This window comes from Strix aluco, chromosome 5, assembly GCF_031877795.1.
Source record: "Strix aluco isolate bStrAlu1 chromosome 5, bStrAlu1.hap1, whole genome shotgun sequence".
In the NCBI taxonomy this organism is placed as follows: domain Eukaryota; kingdom Metazoa; phylum Chordata; class Aves; order Strigiformes; family Strigidae; genus Strix; species Strix aluco.
The window spans coordinates 76,622,695-76,643,977 of record NC_133935.1 but is presented as its reverse complement, the minus strand read 5'-3'; the positions used below and the strand labels follow the sequence as shown (position 1 = coordinate 76,643,977).

The 21,283-nt window shown below is 42.4% G+C and overlaps 1 protein-coding gene across 9 annotated transcripts in view; it reads left to right on the top strand.

Annotated features, from left to right (window-relative positions):
* The first annotated feature begins 5,081 nt into the window (after positions 1-5,081).
* Positions 5,082-21,283, top strand: part of MAGI2 (membrane associated guanylate kinase, WW and PDZ domain containing 2) — a 763,796-nt gene continuing 747,594 nt past the window's right edge. For all 9 annotated transcript variants that reach the window (XM_074827889.1, XM_074827888.1, XM_074827887.1 and 6 more), the window contains exon 1: positions 5,082-5,406. In XM_074827889.1, coding sequence (XP_074683990.1) covers positions 5,106-5,406 — 301 coding nt within the window. In that variant the 5' untranslated portion in view covers positions 5,082-5,105. The remainder of the gene's footprint in view (positions 5,407-21,283) is intronic.

The window sequence follows — 21,283 nt, the reverse complement described above, 5'->3', positions numbered from 1 at the left end:
TGAAGTCTACAATTAAACGACAAATTATTTCAAAGCACTGACAGCCAAAACTATGGAAGGTTTTGGTCTAAGACTTAACAATAAAACCAAACGAACCAACCAGAGATTCTTCTTTGGCTTTGTAGTACAATAAACCAGGTATTTTTTATCAAAGCTTTCAGAACTTGGAGGACTTGGGAAAAGAGGTTTTAGATAAATAGCCTGAAGTTTTAGCCTTTCTGAAGCAAAAGTTCTCAAAATCTGAAGCCAGAAAATTGGAAAATATTATATTAGTAATAATACTAGGCTCATACTAGTAAAACTAGGCTCATAGAAGACACGAGTGGCAGTACTAAATATTGTAACAAACTTTTAGTGACTTTCTGGTGAAATTTGCAACTGCAAACGTTAGAAATTTGCAATGTTTATCCAAAGAAAGAAGGGACTCAGAATGCCGAAGAGAACATTTAAAACTCCAGACAGAAGACAGCGAAATCAGCCAAGACACTCTGGAGCTCCACTGCTGGGAAGATTAGCTATTACAACCTTTCTGGGCAACTAAGGGCATAGGCAAAATTTTTGTGAATTTGGATTTAAACATCCGAATTCTGTCTAAGTCCTAGATGAACATTATGTCCTGTGGTGGAGCTAGGTTGTAGTGTTGAGAAGCCTCATGTAAGAAAAAGGCTGTGAGGCAGCTGACCTGTTAAGCAGAAAACTGTGAGAGAAAAAAGCAATTATGCCCATACTAAAATGGAAAAAATAAGAGATGGCAATGTCATGTAGTTAGCATCCAGTCACACAGGAAGCATGTGCTGAAGGAAATTTAACATCTTCTGAGTTCAAGTCCAATGTTACAAACACAATTACAAGGTAGAGAACTCCATTCCTGTGTGAATAATAGTAGGTAATGGATGTATTTTCTTTTTTTTCCCCTTTGGCACATGCAGTACATCATTTTCCATTTGAGGAATTCACTTATCCAAAAATGTGGCATACTCAAAATACAGATAGAATTCAGTCACTTTTTTATTGAATCAGTAGTGTTACAGTCAGAAGGATTATTTTCCAGCTACAAAATACATTTATTTACTGAAGTGTCACACTTGAGCTTACTCATGTGTTCAACTTTACTCCCAAAAGCACAGTGACTTACTGGTTCCTGTGTTTACAGGCTCATATTTAAATGAGTAATAAAAGGCATTTGTGTTGTATTTGGTGAACGTGTTTCATTATGTGCTGTTGTTATTTCTACCCATAGGAAATCCCTTGTGTTAGATACCCTTACATTCACACTCAGGACTAGTTCATGCCTTCCTGGGATGAAACCCAACAGAAGGGACTAACAGAAAGATCTTGGCAAGTAACAAAGTACTTTTGAGGTTCTTCAGGCGCTGGGAAAAAAATCTGCAAACTCGCCCCCTCAGCCACACACTGGGACACTTGCTCTGTCAGTGACAAGGACAACCTTGTTTTACAGCTATCCCCTCTATCATTGTAAAAATGAAAAAGTTATCTGAAAGCTTGTAGTTGTTGCAAGAGGACCCTATATGAGGTCTAATTTCCTCAGAATACGTTTTCAGAGGACCAAAGCAAACTATGCATTTCCATTAGTGCCATTACTTCCCTAGACTCCAAGAACATAAACCAGTGATGATACGATGGCAAAACTTTACCCATACACAGTCAACCCAAAACTCTAAAAACTTATGCCCCCTATAAGAGAATGCTGTAGAGAAATACTGTATCCCTCAGTCATCCTTTGATTACAATATTCTTCACTCTATCCTGATCTTAACTGGTATGACCTGCCATTACACTCACCAACATCTGTTCGTCTCTGAATCTGAAAACCACCATCCTTTCCTGGTAAGAAGATCAATTAACATGCAGCTCTGTTTTGGGAAAACTGCAAAAGCTCCTTCCATCTACCCCTCACCTCTCTGTCAAACTGCAGATGCCCACACTGGGGTCTGGCTCACATTGCCACCCACCTTCAGAAGTCAAAGTTAACGCAACTGGACCACCACTTCCACCAGCTCTACACGGTATTATTTTAGATGAATACAACTATCTAAACCAGTTAGAAATTAAGAGTTCATTCAGCTTGGTTTGTCCACAACACATGTTAAATCAGAAATGCTCTGACTTGCAGGCCCTTTAAAACAGGAGTTTGGGCCACCACTTAGTTAGTAAAGTATCTATCTATTACCTAGTATTAATGTCATCTGACTTAAAATGGTAATGAGCACTTAAAAAATTCTGATCAATAAATTATCAGAGATGCTTAAGAAATAGGAAAATAACACCCTCAGGATTCCCTTCCCCCATCTCCTACAAATATTTCAAATATTTCCTCACATATTTCTTAAAAGCTGCATTTTTGGCAGATGTCCTAGTGTTGTACATACATTGTGGTGAACATGACGTTATTTAGAAATTTACTTTTAATTATCAGACAAATCAACAACTGCAATACTATACTAGCAGAATGGCTATAAACTCTAAATTAAGAAATGGTGACCGCTGTAGTAGAGTGGGCTTTAGTAGAGCAGAGGAGTCAGCAAAGAAGTGACTGTGGAAACATTTGGGAAACTGAAGGATAACATGTTATATCTTGTAATTTCTCAGCCATTCGCTTCCTACCCTACTTTTGAACTAAAAAGCAAGACAAAATGCAAGGGCAGGGCTACAGAGATAAACAAACTTACTGACTCTCTTGCTCTCTTTCCAAGTGTCTTAGCCCATTTCTGTCCAGACCAGAGACCCCATTCCTAGTGGCAGCAGGACACTCCTGATGGTCTTTGGAAAGGGAAACCATTATGTAATCCTTGTCCCACCAGTGAAAACCTCTTAGTACCTTCCAGTCAAAGTACCTGTCCAGTTCCCCTCCCATCTTTTGGCTGTCTGTGCTTATGGAGCTCTTTATTTCCAGTTTTGCAGGGTCTTGGTTTTGTTTTTTTAATTCTCTAACCCCACCTTTGCAAAGCCCCTCACATACAGAGCTTTGCACCACTGGCTAGGCCCACACAGAGAAGCAGGTGAAATGACTTGTAGGATACAGACTTTAGTAATTTCTCATTGCTTTCTTCCCCTCTGCAGTGCACGAGGACGTTAAACAAGTAATTCTGGGAGAACATGAACTGAAGAACGCTGGTTTCCCACAGACTTATACTGAGGCTGATAATGAGCTGTAATTGAAACTTTTCTCATTACCGAGACATTTATATGGTCTCTCAACCATGTGAATCACTGTTTAATAAGAGGGAAGTTCATGTTACAGCCTTTGGGACATTTACAGGATCTCTTAGCCCTACCCAGCTGCCTATTTTCATGAAATAACTTAATTACATTTGAGATAGATTTGGGTGAAGCTGCCCAACAGCTTCAAAAGTTATTGGAGAAGTAAAGGAGACACAGCCAAGCATGATCGCATAAAGTTCTGTTTCCATAGGAACCTAGAGGGAAAACAGCAATACAATTTGTGAAAAATTTCATTGCGGAGTCACTTTAATTGAAATTTTAAAAATATCTGACCAGCTTTAAATCACATGCTGTAACACATGCTACATTTCTCCTGCCTTCCCCCCCCATTCAGTACCCTGTCTGCAGACCCCTGCCTTCGCATGTCCTGCTCTCCTATAGCCTGCAGGCACAAAAACTATGCTTCTTAAAGTCAGGAGGTTGCTCTGCCTGTATTTTGTCAATCTCCCCTTCAGATGGAAACTATTTTTTTTAGGCAAGGCAAGCTTCTCAGAAAGACATGCCAACTGCTACACTCCACTGCTTGCACAGCGTTAGGCATATGACAGAACTAATTAAAGGGAGAGTCCACAGGAGGAGCTGGTGACCGTGTCACCTGCTGAACGAAATGCATCCCAGTACCTGGGCAGAGCGAAGCTCTGGAGGTTGGAAATGTCAGTCTTTGGCCGCTAACGTTATTTGGGGTTTAAGGCCAGGAGTGGATGTCAATCTGCGTGAGGGTGGTCAACATCTGGCAAGTAGATTTTCTAGAAAAAACTGCCACCCGTCTCTTCGTCATACCTTCTTCAGGTATAACGCCCATCTGAGGTATTAGCCCCCCCATCTCCTGTGGCCACGGTAACCTGCGTTAAAAATGACGCCCATGTACAACTCCATCAACGGAAGTCTGGGACCTCCGAATGGAGGGCAACCGCTCTGCAAACGATCACAACATCGAGATGCTCGAAGTAAGCGGCTGCCTTCGCTTTTCTGGCCACAGCTCGAAGCCCGTCTGTCGCTGGGTGCTCCCCTGCCGCCAGCAGAGCCCCCGCAGCGCTGCACCCCTCTTCCTCTCCGTCCGGGGCAGAGTTCCCAAACTCCCGCAGGGCCCCGGTGCGGCGCTGCCCGGCACCCCCGCAGGCCGCCGCCGCTCCGCCTGCCCCGGCGGAGGGGGAGGCCGGGGGGAGGCGCCCGAGGCAGCCGGTGAGGGGCGGCGGCGGTCGGGGCTCCCCCGCCATCCTGACCCCGGGCGCCTCCTCTGGGCCGGGGCCGGGCGACGGGATGGAGAGGCCGGGACGGGGGCCGCCGCTCCCCCCGCAGGCCCGCCGGCTGCCTTCGCCCCCCCGCCCGGGCCGCTCTCCGCCTTCTGCCGGCCGTGCCAGGCAGCCTCTCTCTCGGCCTTCACTACCGGGTCAGGCGAGGCGGGAGCGGCGAGGCAGCGCCCGCCTCGCTCCGGCACCGACACCGACAGCCCTCCTACCCCCCTCCTCCTCCTCCTCCTCCGCCTCCTCCGCCTCCTCGCGCCGCGGCCGTCCCCTCCCTCCTTCCCTCCTCCCTCCCGCCCTCCCTCCCCGCTGCCAGTTTCTCTACAACTAGTACATCCACGCACAGGCAGGGTCCCGGCCGCCGCGGCTGCCATGGATATCAGCTAAAGCCGTCCGGAGAGGGCAGAGAGGCGCCCCCCGACCCCAGCTCCCGAGCCCCGCGGGGCCGCCGCGCCCTCCCTCCCGCCGGCCGGCAGCAGCGGCGGCCGCTCCCCGCCCGCCCCGAGCCTGCCCCGGAGGAGCCCGGCTGCCCCGGGGACGGGGGGGGGAAGAGAGGGAGGGAGGGAGGGAAGCAGCACGGAATACAGGGAGGGAGTCGGGCAGAGCATCCCCACGGCAATGTCCAAGGGCTTGAAGAAGAAAAGCCACTGGACGAGCCGAGTCCACGAGATCGTGATCGTGAGGAACCCGGAGGGGCAGCTGGGCTTCGAGCTGAAGGGGGGCGCCGAGAACGGGCAGTTCCCCTACCTGGGGGAGGTGAAGCCCGGCAAGGTGGCCTATGAGGGCGGCAGCAAGTTAGTGCCGGAGGAGCTGCTGCTGGAGGTGAACGAGACCCCCGTGGCCGGGCTCACCATCAGGGATGTGCTGGCCGTGATCAAGCACTGCAAGGACCCCATCCGGCTCAAGTGCGTCAAGCAAGGTAAGGCGGGGACGGGCCCCCCCCTTCGCCGCCGCCCCCCCTCCCCCGGGGGCCGGGGCAGGTCTGGGGGGAGCGGGGGGGAAGCAACTTTGTTGCTGCAGTTTGACTTTCCCCCTCCCCGCCGGAGCCGCCCCCATCCCCGCCGGCGGGGAGGGGGGGGCAGGATGCGAGCGGCGCTGCGCGGTGCCCGCAGCCGGGCGAATTAAATGTGCGTCAGTGACAGCGCTTCGCCATGCCGCGGGAGGGGACGGGGGGGCGGCCGCGCCGCCGGGCAGCACCCCCCGGCATCCCCCCTCCGCCGCCCGGGACCGGGGCGCCGCCCGCCCCGCCGGCCCCGGCCGCCTCTCCGGCGGCTGCTGGCGCTGCCGGTGGGGCCGGCGGAGCGGCCGGGCACGGCTGCGGATGGGGCTGCCCTTGGCCTCGCTCCGCTCCGGGCGCCTTGGCTTGGGGACAGCGGCTTGCCGCTGCGCGCCGGGTCTCCGGTGGCCTGAAGGGCGGCTTTAGCATCGCTTAAGTGTCATTAGCGGAAAAGTCATTCATTTGATCCCTGGTGAAAACGATCGCCTAATCCTAGGGAAGGGGGAGCTCGGAGGAAGTGGGAGGGAGAGGCAGAAAGAAACTTTTGGGAGAGAACGGTCTGCTTTTGCCTCTCCTCTGCTTCTCTTTTTTTATTTCTGAAGTACTGTAATAGGTTAATGGATTACCAGGAAAGCCAGTAGAGAAGAGACGCCGCAGATGCTGTTTACGTGTTTGTTTCTGTCCTCTTTAAACTGTGCTGAGTTGGGCTGTCTGCAGCTGTGAGGAGGTTTCTGCTACCCCAGCAGCACTCCTGAAGCACAGGAGCTATGAGCTGCTCTGGGAAGGAGCCTGTAGGTGCTCCCTGGGCATGGCCGGTGCAGCGGCTGGACGCGCATCGCTGAAGTACGCGCTTAAGCCGGGCACTAAACTCAGCCCTTGAAAACTTGGGGATTTCTGCGGTGGGAAGATTTTAGAGGCCGTGCACCAGGGACGCTTGTGCTGTGTAACTGCAGCCAGCAGCCTTTGCTCAGAGAACGTACAGGAATGTTCCTCTGACATTTGGTATAATTTTGTAATTTAACTTGCTCATTGTAATTGGCGGTTTATTGTTTAAAGTGTCATTTGTGATACTTCTGAATGCTTGAAGGATATACCAGTTATTAGTTTAACCAAACACGACAGAATCAGTAGAAAGAATTTAGTTTTCACTCAGGCCTTCAGAATGTACTTCATGATATATATTCAGTTATCTACATAAGGTCAAACCTATAAATACAGATATGATCTGGGATTTTTCTATGTGTCCTTTTGGGTAAGTTGTGCAATATGTTGTAGATCATATCTTGATAGTCAGGCAATGCAGGGAGACACTTATGTGATAAGTGAAGATTAGAAAGGAGTATAATGGATTCTGTCTTGCAGTATAGCGTCATCTCTGGGCACCTGAACTCCAGGAAACCTGCTCTGTAGTTTGCTCTTTTTCTTAATAATTCTAGTGTGAGTGGTCTTACTGTGATGGGATTCAAAAAGAAGCAGCAGTGGAAGTGTCAAGAAGATAAGGGTACATTGTCTGTTAAGTTATTTAAATTCTTGCTTCTTTTTTTTTTTTTTTTTCCAGAAATCCTATAGGTGCTTTACAGTAATGCCAATTTAAGGTTACGTTCATTTACTACATGAAACAGTCTCTGTCCCACCTCTTCACTGTTTTTCTCATATTTCTTTTTTAAGTCAAAGCAATCACCAGTGATTCATTAATGTGTGCACCCTTAATAAAGATAACCGTCATACATGAATTAGGGACATTAGTCAGGCTTTTAGTCCATGGATTACTGCAAGTTTCTTGAATGAGACATAGCAGATGGATTCTAAATTCCGCCTAGTTTTTATATATATATATATATATATGAGGAGTTTTACTTCAGTCTGTTAACACACTACACTTTTGATATGAGCCCTCAAAGCACTGGCCAGATGACTGCGTGTTTGGAAGTGACAGTTCTGCATAGATTCTTGGACTGAGAGAGACTTCCTGGCTCAGATGATCTTTCTTGTGCTCCAGCATCCTTTACTTCGCCAAAGGGAGAGGCCTTCTGGATCCAACTTCCTATTTTTAAAAAAAGGTCAATGGTTTGTGTGTTTTACCACCTGACTCCTCCTTCAGTGTAATTCAGTCTGATCTCTGCACCTCCTGGTTACAAAGCACAGACAATCAGGCATCTACGTTACAAATTACTATTCCCTAACAGTAGCAGTGTGTAGGAGAGAAAAAGCTGGGCAATAAAATCTTTATATGTTTTTGTAACTTTTGTTCTCCTTTTAATTATAAAACACCTTTAGTGTGCTGGAACAAGGTTAATGACTCCATTATCATTGTTTCCGCATAATTTATCAATGATATCTCTGTAAATTAGAATAGCATGACCTTGAATGCACCATGTGACTGCCGCTGCTTCTTCAGTGCTGCCTAGGAGTGAAGTCAGAGAAATGTGGAGGTAGGACACGACTATTTATAATGTGATGCTTAAGAGACTGTGAGTATTTCTCTTGTTTGAAAGTTTTGATAATTCAGCAATGAAAATTCACTTGTAGGTGAAATCAGGGAACGGCTAATTCAGTTTACAGGAATTAGCTTAGCTGTTTTGAAGTATGGAAAATAAAGGCGATTTCATGATTTTTCATTATGTTGTGTTTGATTAAACACCCCCCTCTTTGAAATAATGAAATACTTCATCTTTTATCACATTACGAGGTGAAATACTTCTTTAAAAAAAGTCTGAGGGAATATTGCAGTTTCATGTGAGCTGAACATTTTGAGCTAAAAATATTAACTTAAAAAACCCAATCTTATAATGTAGGAGCTGCTGTATATCATCAGGAGAGGTAAACATAATGTGAAACTAATTAGCAGTTCCACGATATGATCCAACATAGAACTCACCTAAGTATGACGCCCAATAAATAAGGTTTTAGTGCAGGAAATTATTCCTTGGTTTTGCATGGGGAGAAAAGATTGTAAGAACCATTATTATTTTTTAATCTTAATTGTAAGAGTTCACAGAGAACTATTCCTTGGAGACTATTTCCTGTTTGGGGTTTTTTTGTTAGGTTTTTTTGCGAGCCACTTATTGTGCTAGTGTTGGCAGAATCACAGAGATTCTCTTAAAACACATGGGTTGAAATCTTGGCCCAGATGAAGTCAATGGCAAAGCTGTCCTTGACATCAAATAAAGAAGGCAGGATTTCCTCTGTAAAGTCCTATGCTTTATTGAATATATACTCTTTCAATGGGAGAATTTTGTATAGCAGTCAAATTAGTTGGGCATATTTGCAAATGTTATGCATTCTGACCTTCTACTCTCTGGTGAAGAGAAGAGCCTTACTGATTCTGAAAGGAATACTTCTGAATTTCAAATGTGATTGTTTTTACATGCAGAACAGTTTAGATTAAGTACTATCTTCTTCCCACAGATGCACAGATGCGTAGTTGTGAAAGTAGCAATGTGTTAAGGAAAGGCATTCTAATTTGGATAAGTAATCACACGGGGAAGAGTCATGTGAGGAGCAATGTTGTCTCCAGTTCCATGCTCTGTTCATCACTGCTGTCTGAGATCCACAGTATCTTTCTCCAGTAATTCCCATCAGTAGGTAACACAAGTCCATGATGTGCACAGACTCCAGTACAGCTTTGGTTTTAGTTTGAAGGGTTGCAGGAGCAGCCCACTCAGTTGTACTGCGTAAACCAGGATCTTTATTCTTTGCATAGAGTTATAAACTTCCACAGATGCCCTCAGCAGAATCCCCATGAACGCTCTGAAAACATGGATTTCAGAACTCAGGAGCATTGCAGCAGATTTTGTCCTGGAGCTGCTGCCTGACACATCTCTTCCTCAAGGAAAATGGTTTGGACATACTATGTAACCAGGTGATCTGACTAACTGAGCAACTGCATTTACTTTTAGAAGTATTTAGTGGTATGACCATATGAAATATGAATAACATTGATACTTTACATTGACGCTTTCCGATGTCTCCAGTTTGACTCTAAATTGTCAGACTTTAAGCTTCAACCCATAATGCTTTAGCTCCTTATGCAAAAAGGCATTTAGTACTCATAATGTAAGGAGGGATTTAAAACCAGTTTTACTTTCTCAGTCTAATCATTTACTTAACAGTAAACATATGCTAAAATGTTTTACTGACTATAGATGGACTTGGGCATATTTGCAAGTGATTTCCTAGTCAGGAGAAGATTTGGACCCTCATTAGGATGGATACAAGAGTGGCTGTGTTTGGGCAGACTGCAGGTCCGCATCCTCCACATCCTGTGCCTGGTAGTGGCAACAGTGGTTTTCCAGCGAAGACTAAAAGGACAGGACAGTACTGTCCCAGCACCCAGTGATTTACAGGGATTTAGTGGCCTTCTGGTGGTTTGGGTTGTGTTTTTTTCTTTTTTTTTTTTTTCCTTAATGACTTCATCCATGAGTTTTGCAATTAAAACCTGGCTTGCAGTTAACTTTTTTTTTTTTTTTGGAAGTCTGTGACAAGTCTTTCAACAGAGAAGTACAGGAATGTTTTGGTTTTCCAAAGTTTTTCCCTGCATGTGTAAATACCATGTCAGCTAGTTAAAATGTTACTGTTTTTCTACAGACATTTCATACACATATTCCTATGTATAGTTATGGTTTTAAGAAATTTCTTTGATTATTGAAGTTAATTAGTAATTCTCTTCTATGTACATTAAAATACTCTGTGCATACAGATGGTCTTTTTGTGTTTTTTTCTTCCTGGGTATCAGTATGTACTGTCCTCTAAGATGTGAATGTGGGATAAAATTTTCTTCACTAATACAAAGAACAATATTTTACAATAGAAAACTGCATGATTTTCCCGAATTAAAAAATCCCAAGGGTCTTGCAAAAACCAAACCCAAAGAACTATGAAAACCTGCATGGTTGCACTTCTGGGATATAATGCAAAGATAGTCTTTGAAAGTAAACTGTGCTTCAGACCTACTCTTTTTTCTAACTTGTGCTCCTTAGGATTTTACTAACTCTAGAAATCAAATTCGGAGTTCTCTTTTACCATTACTTTATGTCATTCTTATGCTTGTCCATCTTAATTTAAAGACCATTGAAGCTGACTTCTGACTCATGTAGCCGGTGATTTATTCTTCAGCTCCTCCAGAGAGACTGTGATGTTTCATGTCAGGAACTCTGTGTATTCACTGGCAGTAGAATTATACTCATCAGTCTTTTTCCTTCTCTGAGAATTACAAATGTGCCATTAAAGGATGGGGCCATGACTTTGTTAGTGCATCATTTCCTTGAAGAAATGAAATAATTGAGAGTGGTCGTCTTAGTTCTGTTGAGTCTCATATGGCAGAGTTCATCTCACACTAACACTTGTCCATCTGTTGATACTGTTGACATCAAAGGAAAATACTGGTATGAGGAGGCAAAATTGCGTCTCACTTATTTTATGCATCCTATAACCTCACCTGCATTAATTCAGCATTTCATTACAGATATGGATTCTGAGCTGTTGCTTTCCCTGTTTGTGATCTTCTTGCCCGTTATAGATGAGGAGCTCCTTTCATGACATGAAAGAGTTGATAAATTATTCATATTTTTTGTATACAAGAAGTGGTGTATACATGGAAAAAGTGTTCCTTCAGAAGGGGTTTGTATGAGGAGGTGGTCATAACTGTGATTTAGAAAGGGTGAAGGAAAGGAAAGAGCTGCAGGAGTTGTAGAAGCAGATGTTTCTTTTCTTCTCTTCCTCATAGCGGTATAAACAGAAAAAAAAAGGGGAAACTTTTTTACTGAAGAGCATCAAGGCAAGGGTCAAAGAACATAGTGCTATTGCTTGACTATGTTAACATTCTGGAAGTAATTTTTCTTCCATACCTATAATATGTGTTTATAAATATATGAGTATACAAATACCTCTATATATTTTTTTTGAGAGCTATGGGTAGGACTTTTTATGTGTAGGTTGAGAGTGTGTAAGACTTTGTGTAGTATTGCTACACAATAATGTAATATATAATGATATTTATGGGCTACAGTACTAATCTAGAATGTTTTTCATACAAGTTTTGATGCATATATATATATATAAAAGATAGTTACAATGAACCATTCACTCTGGTGGCCAAGTAGTGTGCAGTATGGCACCAATATTCTGCAGTAGGAAATGAAATGATTATAAACTTTAGAATAAGATTGACTAGATGGCTATCCAAGCAGGTGAAGTCTGTATCGCAGAGTTTGACGGTATTGATTTCGGTAGCAAAGTGCCTATCCTTGGTTTTTGTTGCTGAATGTCATTGCAATGCTGGCCTTAACTGAATTTTCTAAAATCACAGGGGCTGTGATCCCAACAGTATCTCTTCAGCACACCTAATTTGTTACGAATCAGCTGTCTTTCAACCTGGTGGATCCAGTAAGAAGGTGTAATAGTTTTGTTGGCCAGCTTTCTCACTGTAGGCTGAAGCTACCACAATGGAAGGTGGAATGACATACAGAAACAAAAGAAAAGGAAAAGAGTGAAGGGCTCTAACAAAACTGAACTTTATCTAGTGTTCCTAAACTGGTCAAAAATTCTCATAGGTAATTGATAATCTCTAAAATAGTACTTATGGTTTGAATGTTATTTTAACATTAGCCAAAAAAGTCACATTTATTCAAGCCTCCTATCCATAATTTGGACTCTACACTAGAAGCTGAGTGACAGAAGGCTGTTGTTTGTGTGTATCTGCCATGTATTTACCCTTTTCACAGTGTGTAAATGAACCACAAATGCATTATTTCTGAACTCTCAGTCAGCACATGCAGATTGCTAGGATCCAGACAGCTTAATCAAAAGGTATCTAGCTGTCAACACAGCACTTCCAGGGGCCTTCTCATTCATATATAGGTTATGATTAGTAATATATGAATATTACTATTTCACTCTGCTTATCAGCTTCAAACATTTCTCCTGGATGTCTTTGATTGTTTCTACGATGCAAGAATTCAAGACAAAAGGAATTAAGGAACAAAGTGGAGAAAGTAAAATGTGGGAGAGAAAGTCCCAGTAAAAAAATTCAGAGATTATTAAACTAAAATATTACTCGTTTTAGAAATCACATGTTCTGTCATATTCAAGAGAGACTGTACAGCCCTGGGGAGATTCTCCAGCATGGGGAAATCAGCACAGGGAACGTGCATTTCCTAGGTCTGTCTTAGTTCCTCAAAATATGTTGAAATCATAGAATCGTTTAGGTTGGAAAAGACCTTTCAGATCATTGAGTCCAACTGTTAACCTAACACTGCCAAGTCCACCACTAAACCATGTCCCTAAGTGCCACATTTACATGTCTTTTAAATACCTCCAGCGATGGTGATTCAACCACTTCATGTGCAGCCTGTTCCAATGCTTGACAAACCTTTTAGTGAATAAATTTTTCCTAATATCCAATCTAAACCTCCCCTGGTGCAACTTGAGGCTTTTTCCTCTTGTCCTGTTGCTTGTTACTTGGGAGAAGAGACCAACACTCACCTCACTACAACCTCATTTCAGGTAGTTGTAGAGAGAGATAAGGTCTCTCCTGAGCCTCCTTTTCTGCAGGCTAAACGACCTCAGTTCCCTCAGCCACTCATAAGACTTGTGCTCTAGACCCTTCACCAGCTTTGTTGCCTTCTTTGGACACTCTCCAGCACTTCAATGTCTTTCTTATAGTGAGGGGCCCAAAACTGAACATGGTATTTGGGGTGCAGCCTCACCAGTGCCAAGTACAAAGTGATGATTGCTTCCCTAGTCCTGCTGGCCATGCTATTTCTGATATAAGACAGGATGCTATTGGCCTTCTTGGCCAGCCACTGTCAACCAACATATTTAGCCATTGTCAGCCAACACCCCTGGGTCCTTTTCTGCCAGGCAGCTTTCCAGCCACTCTTCCCCAGGCCTGTAGTATTGCATGGGGTTGATGTGACCCAAGTTCAGGACCCAGCACTGAGCCTTGTTGAACCTCATACAATGGGCCTTGGCCCATCAATCCAGCCTGTCCAGATCCCTCTGTGGAGCCTTCCTACCCTCAAGCAGATCAACACTCCGGCCCAACTTGGTGTTGTCTGCAAACTTATAGAGGGTGCACTCAGTCCTCTCATCCAGATCACTGATAAAGATATTAAACAGAACTGGCCCCAGTACTGAGCCCTGGGGAACACCATTTGTGACCAGCCACCAACTGGATTTAACTCAGTTCACCACAACTCTTCAGGCCTGGCCATCCAGCCACTCTTTCTACCCAGCAAAGGGTATGCCTGTACAAGCCATGAGCCCCCAGTTTCTCCAGGAGAATGCTGGGCTAAAGCTGGCCCTCTAAAGTAGACACAATTGACCCATTCTAATGAAAAAATTGTATTCCTTCTTCTTTAGCTGAATCACAAGTTGTTCTTAATGCATCTATGTTTCTGTCCCACGTTCTCACCAAAGTAGGGTGAAACAATGGTGCCCCTTGAGATTGGGGCAGAAACACATTTGTGTTGGATGACACATATTTGTGTAGGATGATTTTCGTATGTGTGTGACAGTCCTACAAAAACAGAGATTTACCAGGTACTGATTAGTTACCATCATGCCAGAACTGTATGCTGGGTCCCTCTCTGCTGAGGTGGCACCTTGACCTCCCTGGCTCATTTTTGCACGCTCCTTCTCTGCTACCAAAATTGTTGTGGTGTCACTGACCTTCAGAAGTAATGCTGGCCCACAAACACTAAGTAACTTCTACACCTTTCTTTTCAGACCTCTGACCTTGCAAAGCAAGGGTCACAGTTTAGCTGTTCAAGACTGTGTGAAAATGGAAGAAAAAACAAAGCATGCATGTATTTTATGGTTTGCAGATGAAACAGAGTGGCTATGTCCACTACCACAAAAAATCCATAGGTGAAACAATGCCTCCTTACATTTCTATATCACATTTTTCTGACTCTCATGAATCATCCTTGGTTCAGATCAGTGTACTTCAAGGAGCTCCCCCATATATCTTTCCTTTCTTACAAACCGTAGAGCCCTACCTGCCACCAGTGTCCTTCTTTCTTGCTTGCTCCACAGCTTTTCTGCTACTGAAGCATCTTTGTACAAGGCTTCCTGTGTCCCTGGAATTCACCCTGACTGTTTCAAGTAGTACGTCTTTCAGGTCTGACATTAGCACCAAGTACTTTATTCTGTCAGTGAGATATTCCTACCCTCTGTGCTTGAATTTACTTCAGAAAGCATGCAGAAACTTGTTTTGACCCAGATTTTGGCATTCCGTGATTCCAGATCATTCCTGTTCTGATGGGAGCAAGCCTGGTATAACAATCTCCCATTGTCCCTGGTCTGGGAGATACGTGACACAGCCTTGACAACATATGGCAGTCTCTATAGCCAATGATGGCAGTCGTTTGATTGAATTATCCAGAATTATTAAATTGTTCACAGAGTCCCCAGATTATCGTACTGGGGTCCAGGGTTTTCCTTTGGAAGTCTGTAGGTCAGACACTGAGGACAAAACTGGGATCACTCACTATCTGCAGAGTCATAGCAAGTTTGTTTGTTTGTTTTTAAAAACTCAGAAGAAATACTGTGTCCTCAGTATGCAGAAAAAAAAAGAAAAAAAGAAAAAAACTAGAAATAGATTTTATAGTTATGACTGGTGTTGATAGATTCTCTATGAATAGCACAACAACTGGAAAATAATAGTAAGAATATAATGACCAAAATTTTCTACACTGTATACTAGCAAATTGTGTAGTTGTGTTAATGTAATATTAGTACTCCAGAGTGGAGATCCTTCCTGAAAACAGGTACAAATCATCTTTTATTACTTACTTATTTAATCTTGGTATCTTCATATCTTGCATTGTCCTTGCATTTGTCAGAATAAAATGTGGAATACGATTTTTTAAATTGCACATTTTATGGTGTTTTTTTTTTTAATAAAAAAAAATAATTCTTCCAACTTTGTTTCCCTCATGGCAATCATGAAGTAATCTGCATATTACTGATAAAATATATCCATTTTATAAAACTACACCTAACTCATGCTACAGAAGCTGAAAGGAAACAAAATTAGGGCATCAATCTCATTCCAGGACATCTGTTTCACATGTAAATTCTTGTAACACAAACACTTGTTGTTTGCTTGATTTTAAACTCAGATTGAAAACTGAGGAACAGTCCTATTTGGACCTTGTATGAGCTACACTGAATAGTTTCTAAAGTGTTGCATTCACATGGCTGGTTCTTTAACTAGAATGAAATTAAATGGCTGTTAGTTTCTATTATTTCCTTACTAAGTCCTTCTTTGTGCTAAGTCTGCATTAATAAATGTCACATAAGCCTATCTTACGCTTCCAAAATGGTACATTAGTATAAACAAGAATTAATCCCATTATATTTTAATTCTCTGTCCTTGTATTTTTATAAGAACAGCATTTTATATTTCAAAGTGTTGCAGAGTCCTGTTGCAAATTTAATAAGCTAATAGAGCACCTAAGTGCTCCCTCCCATCATTGAAGTGCGATCTGTGGAGTGGGAAAGGCAGCAGCTGCTAAACCCTTGCAGCCGATTGAGGCAGGAGATGAACACTTTTTCAGTTTAAAACTGTCATGTGCTTTGGTTAGGTAAAGTCTAATTACCCCGCAAATTCCCTGCATGGCCACTACACTATTCTTCTGCAAAACTCTCCTTGAAGCTCAGCTCTGCTGAGATGCCTGCTCTGCACTTATTAGGTGGTGATCTAAAACTTCTGTTCATTATATTGACAGTGATTGTATTTGCTGGTATTTCTGATTTCTGTTTTCGTTTGTTATATCTGCCTGTTGTCTTCATGTATAAAGTCTGAAACCTTTTGGTGAGAGGAACTGCCTTTTTGTTAGAGCAACTAGCAACTCTAGTTCCCTATGGCAATGTAAGGAAGAATTCACATTAAATTCAGAGGTAGCCAGAATTACTTTCTTGGTAATAGATATTGGAAATATTCTGTATCATTTTAACATAGGATCTGTAACTCAAAATGACAATATTTCAGTCTTGGTGATGGAAGCTGTAACGTGGATAGAAGTTGAACAATGTCATTTAAGAGAAAATACCTAGTTATGACTAATGTGCACCTTTTATTATTGGTAGCACTGGTCTGTTGTCTCATGGTCTTTCCATTACAGGTACTGCTAGTGAAGCCTGTTCAAAAAACCTTAGCTGTACTGTATACAGAGAATAAATTTCCCAAAGAATTTAGTTTTTTCTTTTTATCTGCTCCATTTACTTGTGGAAGAACATTTCCCCCCTGTAAACTTCTAGAAGAATTACTGGAATTTCTGATAAGCCAGTAAAAAGCTTTTTCAACACTCACTCTATTTAGTCATTTTCCAGTAAAAATAGCATAAAAGATTTCAGGAGAAGAATGCGTCACAGCACTGGAGGTTTTGTTGGGAAAATAAAATCAAGATGTTGGGTTTTCTTAATTAAAATTAAAAGTAATTGAAATATGAATTAAAAGGGCTTCTGGATTCATATTTATGTTGAATTTTTATGTTATGCCTGTAGTACGTACTGAAATACTCTTCAGAACAGATGAACCCATAAAATTGAAAATGTCTCCTTTAAATATGTGTGAAGTATTGTAGGGGTTTGCGTACAGTTAATCTGACTTGCAGAAGTATAACAGCTGCTTTGCCTTGATAGGGATTCATATCCATGTGTGTGTTTTAAGGCTAATAAAATTAATGTTTCTGAATGTAAAAGTTGGAGAAACTGAAGATTTCTTTTTGCATACCTGAGAAAGCACCTCCTGCATGTGACCAGAGCAGTACCACTTTCCCTTAGGAAGTGTAGCAGATCCAGTTGGGATCCAATAGCGTTCTTTCGGGTCAATATTCAGTAGATTTCTAGTAAGTAGTAAGACACTTTCTCACCAATTGCTGTAGGAGCTGGTTGCAGTTAGCTGCAGAATTCCTCCCTCCATGTCTTCATGCTGTTGGCCACCGAGTGAGAAGGATGCTGCTGGGAAAGAGATTCGCAGCTGAGACATTAAAACAGAAGTCTTCACATGTATCCCTCTAGACATTAATATTGCTCTTGTTATTGAACTAGCTGAATAGCTTCCAGATTCTAAAAATCCTTTACAAAACTTGCTTATTCAGATTCCCCCAATAGGAATTTACCCTTGATGTCCTCACCAACCTTCACGAAGTTCAGTGTGGGGAGGGAAGCTGAGACTACGTAAAACTTCCTCACATCTTTGGTCTCCTCATCTAAGCTATGAGATACTGTTCTTAAAAACTCTTGGGAAATGGCTGATTTTCACAGTCATAGTGATTATATTTTCATCATGAGTGCGCTGTCATTTTACGGGCTTTTAAAATGTTATTTAAAGCCTGTCTAGCTTTTTAGAAAGAAAGTATCTATCTAAATATGTATGGTTTACCAATAGAACTGGCACTGTATTTCTCCAATGCAATTGCTTAGGGGGGTTTTTATTATTTAAAAAATTAATTTCTTAAAACATGAATGTTATTATTAAGTCTGTCAGGACAACTGAAATCAGATCCCATGGAGACAGGTACTACAAGCTGTCAGTGAGAAACAGTCACTGCCCCAAAGGGTTTATAAAGGCTAATTAGACACAGCGGATAGGTAGGAAGAGACAGAACTGCATGGTGGTGAAATGACTTGCCAAAAATCTCAGATCAATCAATAACAGAGTGAAGAACCCTGCAATGTAATTTAAAAGTCTGTACAAGCAGTACTGCGTTCAAGTAAAGGCAAACAAACTGCAAAAAAACCCCCTCTCCTGTTCAATGAGGCTTTCTATTGATTGCTTGAGTAAAATATTTTTGTAGATATTTATTTTAAATTCCATGACAAATCCCATGTAAAGCAGAAGCTTTGACAATAACAAAGAAGCACAAGCATGCAAAGGCCTGTACAGAGGAGAGAGTGTGATAGTGTTGTCTCCTAAAATAAAATGCATTTCAGAAATGTATTTAAAGTGGTAAAATGTAGGAAACCAAAGTAATATACATTTATATATTTTAATTAGATATTTATGTTTGTTTGCAGTGCTAATTGGACATGTAGGTACATCAACCACACTGTATGAGATTTATTAAAATTAGTCTGACCTGTTAAAGCTCCTGCCTGCCGAGTGGCAAATTATAAATAATTTGTGTGGGGACTTTTTGGGGTGTTTATTTTTTTTCCCCTTTTCTTTTTGTTTTAAAAAACTATGAATTTGTTTTGGAAATATGAGAAGTCCTAAAAAAATTTTACCACAGGCAAAGTTTGATTTGCCAAGTGACACGTACAAAATAGTAATTAAAACCCCAGTGGGAACCTCTCACTTTTCACAATGCTGTGGGACTTCAGATTGGCTTTGCTGGATGGTGTCTTCTTTCAGAGCCTTGATGTTGCCATCTTTTGACCCAAACTGGGTGGGATTATTGGCAGAATCATAGATTTAGCCCAACTTGCAAAAAGTTAGGTCTAAGGTTTAGAGTTGTGAGATGACATCCTTCAATTACTGATGAATCACAGAGAAGGGAGACTGTCCTGATGTTATGAGGACATGTGGTAATCCTAGGCAGTTCTCCGTTAAGGCCATTTCAGTTGCAGCTACACCAAAGATTACACTTTGTAGCTCTCTGCTGTTGTCCCTCTGTGGAGAGTAGTTGGTGTCTCTGTGCTTTCACCTCCTTCTCTTTGGCATCATTTTCTCATTTCTCATTAGAAGCTCTTCCCTTCCACTCCCCTTGGAGAGGCTGGCACGAAGGAAAGGGTGGGGGGACTCCCTAGCACATACTCGGTGTGAGGAATATCTGCCTGAGCTGCTGGAGCACTTTTCACCATGAGGATCCTCTAGAAGGTCTCCTTGTCCTCCTCTTTCAGTGCCTGGGCCCTGTGTAGAGTTAAAGAGATGATCAGTGAGGGATCAGAGTAGGATTTTGCCTTGTACAGGCAACGAGACTTAGGTCTTGCCGAATCCATCCTTCTTTTTTGGGAGAAAGGAGTTGCATAACATTAGGGATGATATCCAGCTGAGGTTCTGCAATCCTTTTTTAAATCCCTTTTATGTACCGCAGTACTTCTAGATCCTTTAAATAAAACTGGCACAATCCAGTGCAGCACATTATGGACACCTGAATTGATGAAGAAACTCATGTCTCCTTTTGACAACCACATAGTACTGTTCATTGCACAGCACCCTTCATTTTGCAGTTAGTCTGGTAGGACTTCTGTCCTGAAATTGATCATGAGCACACTGTTGCCCTGTGTTTGCATTATTAATTCATCAAGGTTTTTTACAGGTGCAGTCATTTGTAGGGCTAAGGGCAAAGGAAACCTTGAAAAAGCTGACATCTCCGTTCTGAAAAAGGGCAGCTGGTTCACAGTGCATGGTGATATTACGTAATGTTTTGGTGCAGAAAAAGTGTAATGTTCTGTGCAGTCAGTATCACCAGGGAATAGGTGAGATGAGCTGGACTTTGGCTTAGGCACCAGAGTTAACAATCCATACACCTGTAAAGAAAAGATTCTGTACTTGACAGAATAGCACTGGGATCATTCTCCTCCCAGGACCATCACCAGCTCTTCACTGTCCTGAATTCAGCCAGTGATCAGGCTGTTCAGGCATGCCGGGTGTCCTTGTAGCAGGAGATGAAAATACTTGTGTTTGAAGGGTGCTGGGGTTATCCTGCACTAGAGAATACTGAGTTTTTTCTTGTACATATGTGTCATCAGAAGGATGGGGTAATTGAAGCTGCACAGACTGCTGGGCCCAACCAAATCCCAAAACAAACAAGTGAGGAGTGGATAGCCACCTGGGTGTTAGGGGACCAGAGCTTTCCCTCTGGGAATGTCATACAGGGCACCATAAAGCTGTCCCTGAAGACACACTTGCAAGTAGGTAACCGGAATGGGCTCCTAATCTGATTTGGAGACTATCCTGTGGAGCAGGTCCATATAGTAATCTCCAGTGGCCCTTGGTGCAGGCCTACACTTGGGTAGGAATTCCTCAACTACGATTTGAAAGATTTCCTTCTTTCTCCACAGTTTATTTTTTAAAAGCACAAAACGAAACCAAATGACAACCCTTCAATTTTTATTTTATTTTTTGTTTTTAAGCAGGATCCTTGTTTTCTGAGAAGTCTTTCTCAGCTTAGTTATATTTACCTAACTTGAGAGCAAGTGCTCTGTGCCACACTGCTTGGACATGAGTTATGCACAGTGAGGAGTGCCATCTACTCAATCACCTACTAGTTGCAGCTTTTAGGTTCCTGTTCGGAAGCTTTCCTAACAAAAGCCAACCACATCTCATCATGTTTATCTTCTGAGATCTGATGGATCACAGAACTAGTGTGGTATTGCTCTTAGTCAAAAGTTTATGTACATGTTTATTCATGTTTTGCTTGAAAACAGTGTTGAGTGTCACTGCTGAGAGACAATTTCTGATCAAATCCAGGAACAGCCTAGCCTCTGTGTCTGTAGGCTTTTAATTTTTTTTTTTTCCCCTTGGGCTGGCAGCTACAGATACTACTGTCTCCTGAAAACAGCCTGCGGTTAGGGAGGGTGGACCTGCAATGCATGATTTACACAGGAGTTTTTCAGAGGGGCAGCAGAAAAGAGAGGGGAAAAAAAACCCAACCGAGATGATTCACCCAGGTCTGCAAGTCAAGGATCTCTCTTTATATTTTAAATTGATATTTTTATATTTTTCTGTTATGAAGAGCGTATCTGTTGAATTTGCAGTAATTATTTTCTAAATCAAATGGTTAAATTTTATTATACAGTATAGATGACTTTACAAATATCAGATTTTTTTCTGACCCTTTTTTTC